Source organism: Nuphar pumila, chromosome 3, assembly GCF_984573655.1.
Source record: "Nuphar pumila chromosome 3, dmNupPumi1.hap1.1, whole genome shotgun sequence".
NCBI classification, from domain to species: Eukaryota; Viridiplantae; Streptophyta; class Magnoliopsida; order Nymphaeales; family Nymphaeaceae; genus Nuphar; species Nuphar pumila.
Window position 1 is genome coordinate 138562911 of NC_143251.1, and position 9434 is coordinate 138572344.

General features: G+C 37.3%; 1 protein-coding gene and 1 pseudogene across 2 annotated transcripts; one reads left to right on the plus strand and one right to left on the minus strand.

The window, feature by feature from the left end:
- Window positions 1–1991: 1991 nt before the first annotated feature.
- LOC149844044 (bidirectional sugar transporter SWEET16-like) lies at window positions 1992–5358 on the plus strand. The gene is made up of 6 exons (XM_090002023.1): window positions 1992–2033; window positions 2454–2490; window positions 2661–2871; window positions 3730–3894; window positions 4613–4732; window positions 4807–5358. The coding sequence occupies exons 1-6, from the start codon at window positions 2000–2002 to the stop codon at window positions 5131–5133; spliced, it is 894 nt and encodes a 297-aa protein (XP_089858149.1). The 5' UTR covers window positions 1992–1999; the 3' UTR covers window positions 5134–5358.
- A 698-nt stretch (window positions 5359–6056) lies between these two features.
- LOC149844045 (uncharacterized) lies at window positions 6057–8544 on the minus strand (annotated as a pseudogene). Its single transcript, XR_016431177.1, has 3 exons — window positions 8457–8544; window positions 7812–8098; window positions 6057–6820 (listed from the first exon to the last, which is right to left on the minus strand). The product of XR_016431177.1 is annotated as an uncharacterized LOC149844045 (transcript).
- Window positions 8545–9434: the final 890 nt, after the last annotated feature.

Genomic DNA, 9434 nt, shown 5'->3' on the forward strand with positions numbered 1-9434 from the left:
CGTGACTTTTTTTTTTTGACCAATGGAGGCTCCGCTTATCCCGTAGTGAACAGCTAGTGCACGTCACGTTGTGTTGAGACGTTGCAGGTTCAAAACTCAATGGTATAATTGTATAACTGGTAGGGGTCGGTCTGCCTAACCCCAGCTAGACTTAAAAAAAAAAATCTTTTTTTGTTGTTCAATTTTTATTTATTTATATGACAAATATAATTTTTGTGTTTGATTAATTTCTTGCTTTTAGGATCCTTGTTATGTTACAAAACTCGTTTTTTGGGAAAATCTTGGTTATGGAAAATCTCATAATATTTTGAAAACTTTGGCTTTTCTCAAAACAATCTTGAAAATCTCAGCACATAAAGAGTACAAAAATGATAATTTTTTTCTAAAAATTGCTTTCATGGTGTTAATATTGTGAAAAATGCAATAATTTTAAAGTAATTTTTTCTTTCCTTTTAATGACGAGGAACCCTCAAAGAGAATCGATCCACCAATACGAGGTAAACCCTGGGCGGGGTCGCCGACATCCAGCTCTTACAGAACCGACCAGTTAAAGGCACCTGTACACCCGGTGGGAGTTAGATCTAGGATAAAAGGGTCAGCACATTCTCCCCAAGCCCGCTGCCACTTGGACGACCCGGGTTGGTCTTATTTTGACAATACTACATTCATTTGATTTACTATATTTTCCTTTGAAAATAGTGAAATAAAATCCTGATATTTTTATAATAAAAAAAAATAGCTATGTTTGAGCTCTAACCCTCTAGACTTAAGTTTCACTAATCGTCTATGCCATACCCCATCTTGGGATCTTATTATTGCGAGTTGTTTTGATCAAATCTGACCTTATAGATGTGATCTACATGGTCAACTTAATGAAACAGTATTTGAATTGCCAAAATATGACTTACACACAAGATCTTCAAGTAATTAAAAATCAACGGTCCTAAAAATGTCAAACTTTATTTATTTAAAAACCATACTTTTGTCAATGAATAGCAAAACGAAAATCAGTTCCTACCACATTGGATCATGTTGAATCCATATATGAGGTCAGATTTGATCAAAACAACTTACACCAATTAGATCCCAAGTGAAGGTAGGGATGACATAGGGGATGAGTGGAACACCAGACCCAGTCACACCACCAACAAATTACAGCCCTACAATTAGGACTGGTAAATTAACCAAACAGAACAAGGAATGTTCGGGCTCAGCTTGTTTTACTAGTGGATTGAGCTTGTGGCTCGGCTCGTGTTTGTGTTTAGCCCAGCCGAGCTCGAGCTCCGCTTGTCTCTCAATGAGACAAGCCAAACACTAGCTGGCTCATGTAAAAACATTTCATGTATAATATTTTTATATATTATACTTGAAAACATATATAACTTTTTATAAATTATACTTAATAGTTCATATTTTATTTTATAAATTTTTCATTCATCCTTCTTTTTTATATATATTTTATGCATTCTTCTTTTTATATATTACACAAATATATGTTATTCATAACATATATATATACGAGCACTATATATCGAGGAGCCCAACTTAACGCCTTGTGTTCTGGTTCAACTTGTTTAAGCTAAATGAGCTGCTTGTGGCTCAGCTCGGCCATTATATAAACCGATCACGAACGAATTTCTGACGAGCCGAACCGAGTCACCAGCTGCTCGGTTCGTTTACAAACCCTACCTACAATCTATTGAAACGGCTGGTCACAAGGCGAATCCTTTCGTTGTCAAAAGGTGTCCCCAAGCAATCCACTGGAACAAAGGAAAAAGATGAGTAAAGCAAACACGTGATAGCATCCAGTTGAGCTCAAAAAATAGGAGAAAGACCAATGCTTTATTTATCACCTTACACATGGCTGCCTTGCCTCCAACCAGGTCTGCTTCACCGACCCAACAACAAAAAGCCAAAATGGTCCACACTCTCATGTATATATATATATATATATATATATCCTTCTGCTTCACCACACATAATACCCTCTCTCAGCCTTATGGAGAACTTGAGCTTCATTATTGGGGTTATTGGTAACTTATCAGTGTTTCATATATATATATGTGTGTCTGTGTGTGGGCACTATAGGTGTGATCTAGAATGTTTTTTTGGTAGGAAATGGGTTTTGGATTGTGCGATTACGGAGTGTCAGTGTTTTCCCATGGCCTAAAAAATGATCTGCCCATAATGTTCATAGTTTTCACAGCTCGAAAACTCATGTTTTCTGTGGGAAAACCCGAACCAAGATGCATTTTCTAGCAAACAGGCCGTTGAATGCATCCATGATGTTGGACTGAGTCGACATGACCTGCACCTATGATTTCTAGCTCAATTGTCAGATCGTTCATATATATATATATATATATATATATATATAGAGAGAGAGAGAGAGAGAGAGAGAGAGAGGGCATAAATACATGTTCATAATTTTATTTTTCTTCACTTTGTTGCAGGAAATGTGATTTCCATACTAGTGTTTGCTTCACCAGTGTGAGTTCATACACCTTAGTTCATTGCTTTGGTTGTGAAAATTAAAAAAAGTTCATTTTGGTTTTGGATTAACGAATGCTAGAACTATTTTTCTCTCACTAGTAGGGCCTGCTTTCTGAATATATGCTGCATTTGTTTCTGATACTTTATGTTGCACTTTTGAGATTCAGGGGAACGTTCAAGAGGGTTGTGAGGAAGGGGTCGGTGGAGGATTTCAAGGCAATTCCTTATGTCTGCACCCTGCTCAGCACTTCCCTGTGGACGTACTACGGTCTTCTTAAGCCGGGAGGGCTTCTAGTGGTCACCGTTAACGGTGCCGGTGCGGCATTAGAGGCCATTTACGTCACTTTGTTTCTGATCTACTCACCTAAAGATGCAAGGGTACTCTCTCTCTCTCTCTCTCTCTCTCTCTCTCTCTCTCTCTCTCTCTCTCTCTCATGACTAACTTCCCTGCCGAAGCGGGTAATCAAACTCTCTAAAACACAGGCACATGCACAATTGCTTTTACACTGTGTCGCCGGAACATGTCATTTTGGTGGTATATGACGATGATTTTAAATTTTTTAATAATTTTAATAAATCGTAGTAATATTTCACTAAAGATGTATTGTTGTGTATTAAAATATTAGAAAAGTAGTTTTCTTATTAATAAAAAATATGTATGTCCTTTTTGCCAAAAGATTTTTTGAATTTAAGCCTTCTACTTGCATTGCAAAATCAGATTATATTTGCATCCATATCTTTGTGACAGAGATTTTACATGCATGGGATTAGGGGTGTCAACGGGTGGGGTTTGGTTCGAACCAAGATGAAACCAGACTTTGGACCAGATTTTTGGGTATGGTATCCGTTCTTAACCCAAGTCTAATCAAATCCACTATAAAAAAAATCATACCAAACCCGATAAGAATTACATGAACCAAGCACGGCCCATACCCGATAAAACCATATTTTTATCATTTTTACATTGAAAATTTGTGGGTCTTAATCGAAACTCAGGTCATGTCCAAGTCTGGTATAAAATTTCACAAACTATACCCAGGTCCATGTATTAATGGAACCTTCGAGTCTGGACTCAGGTCTTACTTGGGTCTTCTTATATATTTATCACCTTACCTGGACCCTATAAGATTTAATTCGAGTCAGATCCGGGTAAACACAGGCCTCAATAAGATTTTGTTTTTCAACCATTTTCACGTTATTATCCAATTGATGCGGTTTTGTTCTTTGGATTTGCAGATAAAACTAGTCAAGTTGGTTTTGTTTCTGAATGTGGGGCTGTTTGGAGCAATAGTGGCGGTTACGCTTCTCGCCGTCCACGGGCAGCAACTGCGTCTGACGGTTATCGGCATCATGTGTGCCGGCATGACTCTTGGCATGTATGCATCACCGCTAGCAGCTGTGGTAAAGTCATCCAACCCCTGCCCCTTTTCTTACTGCTTTTTATCCACACCAACCGTTGTTGCTCGTGAAAGAACTTTTTGCATATTGCATTCATTGCAAAGACTAATCATAATTCAACTAAAAAAACTTTAAAAGCCGCTGCATGGTGGGCATGCAGGGACCTACTTGATAGCCAACCATCTTGGCATTTTTGGAGATGGGTGTGATGCAGACAAACAGTGCCGCTGCATAAAAAATGACCTCAAACTAACTTTCAGTTGCTGGGAAAGAGTGAAAAAGTCATACAGCTGATGCAGATTCCATGTTTTTATTTTGTTCTTTTTGGGGTTACGGGTAAAAATGGTTGAATGACTTTCCTATATACTAGAAAATGGGCTGTCTTTATGGGTCATTATACAAAGGAGACCCCCCCTTGTCCGGTAGGAGCTGCTAGTGCACTGTCACCTTGTGTTGGGACATTGCAGGTTCAAAACCCAATGGTATAGTTGTATAACTGGTAGGGGGTCTGCCTAACCCCAGCTTGCCTTTCAAAAAATAAAAAAGCTTAGATTATAACCTGCATCCTATGCTGAACACATCTACCGGGTTAGATTTTCAATCAAAACGACCTGCATCATGATTTCAGCTAGATTGTATCTGCAAATGATTGCATTAAATATATAGCCTACACATATTGCAAGAATATTAGTTACTCATACATTGCAACAATGATGATCAGAGAACCGTTGTGGTCACAAAAAGCGTTGAGTACATGCCTTTCTCCCTATCATTCTTCCTTTTACTCAACGGAGGAATTTGGGCCATATATGCTGTTCTTGTGAGAGACCTTTTCATTGTGGTATGCTCTCTTTCTCTCTCTCTCTAAGTTTTTGCATATATATGTCACCCCTTTGCTTAACAAGAATATTGCAGGTACCCAACTCCATTGGATTCTTATTGGGGACTTTGCAACTCATTCTCTACATGATATACAAAAGAAAATCCCAATCCAAGGCCATGACAAGTGAAGAAATGGAGGATGCTGGCTCCAAGCACCTGGTCGATGTGGAAATGCAGCCAAGCCATGAACAAGATGGGGAGGAAGATAAAAAACTTACTCTCCACAAAGGAAAAAGCCTACCAAAGCCCCCACTTACTGGCAACAAAGGCGTTCACAAGATTGCCAAATCGATTTCCATGTCGGTCTATGAGCTTCAGTCAGATTGGTTCTTAGACGTGAAACCAAGGGAGGCAGATTGATGAGAGCTCATCATGGTGGACTAGCGATACCATACATAAGAATTTTTAAACAGCTACCTACTTGGAGTAAATTTATATCTTTGGTTTCCTTCTTTTAGTTAAATGCCTCTCATTTCACTTGGTTAAGCTTCTGTTATGTACTCATAAACTTGGGCTTGATTAACCACGAGTCATTATTCGACTAATATACTTGAATTTGGTATCAATAAACACATTTTTTCGGTATATGGTTGTGACTTTGAGTATTGACGTTCTCTTCTTTGATACCATACTCTTTTTTTTGAGAATTTTTTTTCAAGAGAACTTTGTTACCATATTCTCAATTGCTTTAAATTAATCAAGAGAGAGAGAGAGAGAGAAGCTTCACTCTGGGGCCCACAGCTAACAAGTTGAACCAAACCTTTATACCATACATCACTAGAAACAGTTGAACCAAGCGACTAGGACAAGCAATGGCCTTTCCCAATCAGTATCCTACTTTACGGCTTTCATGTTTAGCCACTACAATGAATATTGCATTTACATCCAAAAATATAAAAATCCCAAATCATCAACAATTATAACCATATCATAATTTTGTGCATCATTTCACATCACCCCATACAATGAACCAACCACCGAACTGAGCCACCACATGCAAAAATAAACACAGGTGTGTATGAGATCCTCCTCATTCATGTTTCGTTGCATCTCATGTGATTTGGAATCACATGATTTCAAATCACACATTCCACCTTGTGATTTGGAATCACACGAGATCCACTCCAAATGTGATTTCAAATCACATTGATTTCTCATTTTCATTTTCTGATGTTTGGTTAGTTGTGCAAATGAGATTCAGAATCACATTAGAGTTTACCAAACATACTAAGGGTAACTTCCACCATTCTCATCCACACTATACTGGTACACACCCCATCCGCTTCATCAGACAATTAATACCATATAATTCAGGAGTAATAACTTACAGGACAGCATACAAAAATTTGGCTTGCCACATAACTGAAGGGTCAGCAAGACAAATAGCTCATTTCTAATGCTTTCATAGAGTGTCAAAGCAAAACTAATTTGGCCAAAGACAAGGACAGCCAGTAAGGAAACAAAAAAAATAATGATAATTATAATAGATTCCATCATGATATTTTTCAGCAATCAGGTGTCACCAACAACGGAAGGCATCTTCAATTCAATAGAATCAACCAATCATAAACACTCACACAACTGCTAAATAGATGACCATATCAAAATTTCTCTGCCTTGGATGCAGAAACTGATACAGCATCAAAATTTCTCGGCCATTCTGGCAGAGACTGCTCTCAGCTTCGAATAGACTTTACCTGCTGGGGATCCTAAAATAAGACTGCACAAAGAATCTCTCGCAACTTTAATGTTCAAGAAAGACCCTAGAATGTGTATCTTTGTATCTGATATCACTATCCGAGTCCTTGTTGAATTCTCAATAGCAAACTTTGTTTTACCACCCTTACCAGCCAGCCGACCGATTGCACGAGAAAGGTGCTCACCCCGCAAAGTCTTGACATCCTTGATATCGAAGGAATCTACATACAAATCATCGAGCCGCAGGAGGGCAACAGCATCCAGAATATCAAAACCAAGCATGAACAAAGTCCGCACATTTTTGCAGGTTACTGATGTCCGATCGTGTCTTCAATTCCACTTTCCTCGTCTGAAGATTCATAGAAACATAATCACCCCAAATCAGCAGCTACTCTTACAAAGCAGAGAGAAAACCCATTGTCTGTTTCATGCATTAATCAGTATGAGACGTGGAAAAAACCACAGCAAAAACAGGAAAAAGTATTAAGAAACACGTGTGAAGGATGAATTTCACTGCTTCAGCATTGTCATATAGTAGAAACAGCGCAAAATGTATACACATAAAATTCAAGTTTAGTGTTGATATAAACATATTGCACCTATATTTCTCTACTGTGCATTGATAGTAATTCCACGTGAAATACACACTCTTCAAAGAGACTCCTACTCAAGAAAGAATAATGCTAAAAGAACTCAAATGGCCATCGTTTCTGTCATAGAACCAGGTTTAGGGAAGAAGCAACTTATTTTAATATCCTAACACCAAAGAGATAATTCAGTTTTATGAACTTCAAGCAGGTCTTTTCCCATTAAATCAACAGGAAAAAAAAAACTAAACTAAAAAATGATTAAGAAAGAGAAAGATCAAAATGAAAGAGAAAACATTGTTGCTTATCATACGCAATTTACCTTTAATATACCAAAAAATCTTAATATAGAAACAGCCACCTATCGCATTTCCCTCCCCAAGAGAGAAAAAAAAGTGGGAAGAAATAACAAAGATGGTAATCCAAAATTCAGATAAAAAAACCAGAAAAATTCAGAGAAACATATGATCCACCTATTTGCGATCTCCAGGGGGAAAAAACGCTCTTTCAAGCGCAGGAAGACAGAGGAAAAGGAAGAAGAATCATCCAAACACCAGAAACCAACCAAAGAATAACAACCAACAATCCAAAAACCAATCTAAGGACTATTGGAAAAGGAAAAAGCAAGCAAATTGAAAGAAAAACACTCACTCAAAACCACAGAAATAGATCAAAACCCCAAACAATCTGAAAAAAAAAACGAAATTTAACAGAAGAAACCGCTAGAGAAGATGGGTATGGCACAAATTGGACCTTGAGATTCATCCGGATATCGATCTTCATTTGCTCATAGACGGGCGTGTAGATGTCCATCCAAGCCTTCTTAAGAAGGGTGTAACGGCGAGGGGGGACGAAAACCTTGCGGAACTGAACTTGCCCACCGGACATCTCCTGCGCGTTGAGGGGCTCGAATTTCGGCTTTACAGCGAAGGGAACACCTTCCGTTCCCGGATTCGCAGATCCGGCGAAGACCGGCATAGCTTCAACCGCCTCCTCCTTCTCCATCTCCCAAAAAACCTAACCCTAACCCTAACTCTGGCCTGCCCACAAAATTTTCTCATCAATTTGTGTCCATTAGACATACAAGCAACATGCTAAAAGAGGCGTTTGTGCAGTTTAAATCAAAAAACTTGAAAAATCAAATCTGGTGTTTTACTCTAGGAGGCTAATGTTAGGATCATGGCAATTGTGCATCAAACTAGTGAAAATAAAAATGGAAGATAAAAGCTCAGTAACAGAACAAATAAAAGGAATAATTCCAGAAAAATAAGACCAACTTCAATAGCAAATTTAATTATTTATAGTTCAGCAAACACTATGTAATCATGAAATAGGAGAAGATACTAAGTTCACAATTCACACTTCACAGATAGAGAGAGAGAGAGAGACGTCACCTACACCGGAGACTGAGAACACAAGCCGGCGATCTCGCGGGAAAACGCCTTCAAGCAGGCGTCGCGTCTGGCCGTCGGAGACGCTAGGGTTGTTCGCCAAAGAAAAAGGGGGCTTTTGTTTCGTAGTAGGGTTTGAAGGCGTAGACACAAATGTCGGCGAAAATCTCTCAATTTTATCGTGATATTTTAAAAACCCATATAATCCTGAGAAAAATGTCGCATTTTTTAAAATATTACCTATTTCGAAAATTGGAAACATCGTGTTTTTATCATTATTCATCACGCTAATAATACCATATTCACCTTCCTTGTTTATATTTTATATTTTATTTTTTGCATTTTATTAATATTTTAATATTCTAATAATTAAGTATACCAATATCTTTTTTGAGAATTTATCGAGGAAAACCATTTTTTAATTTATCCAAAGAATTTTCTTTGCCAAGAAGATCCCTTTAGCTAGGTTTGTGACTGTGCTTGAAAGAGATCAACAAAAGGCGATAAATGACGTTAGTTTTTTCATTAATCTAATATTAGCACGGTATTTTGAAAAAAACGTAAGAAATAGCAGTTTAAAATGGTGGACTAATTTCTCATTTTTTTTTTAAATACTGCCAATATTTGTCACACTGATAATCGGTATCATTGTCTACTTTTTATTTATTAAGGGTTTTTTCTGTCATTTTGGTTGGATTTCAGTAAAAATAGGCAAAACTTTTATGTGTTGTGCCTTGAACCCATAGTGACAAATATCGCCACATTTATGAAAATTTCGTGATAATATCACGAAAAAATGTCTGAAAGTTTAAAACGGCAATTTCTCGTGAGATTTATGAAAACATAAATACCGCAATTTAAACACAATATTTATGTTTTAAACAGCTATTTATCATGAAGAAATGTGTGTTTTTATTTTTAAATACTTTTTATCAATATTTTCTTATAAGAATTGTTTTTTATATTTTTTAAATTTATTTTTTAT

Bases quoted from the DNA above. Each gene is read 5' to 3' on its own strand.
- LOC149844044 (XM_090002023.1), top strand. From the start codon at position 2,000: ATGGAGAACTTGAGCTTCATTATTGGGGTTATTG. The intron at 2,034-2,453 runs GTAACTTATCAG...ACTTTGTTGCAG, and splicing joins CTTCATTATTGGGGTTATTG to GAAATGTGATTTCCATACTA. The intron at 2,491-2,660 runs GTGAGTTCATAC...TTTGAGATTCAG, and splicing joins CTAGTGTTTGCTTCACCAGT to GGGAACGTTCAAGAGGGTTG.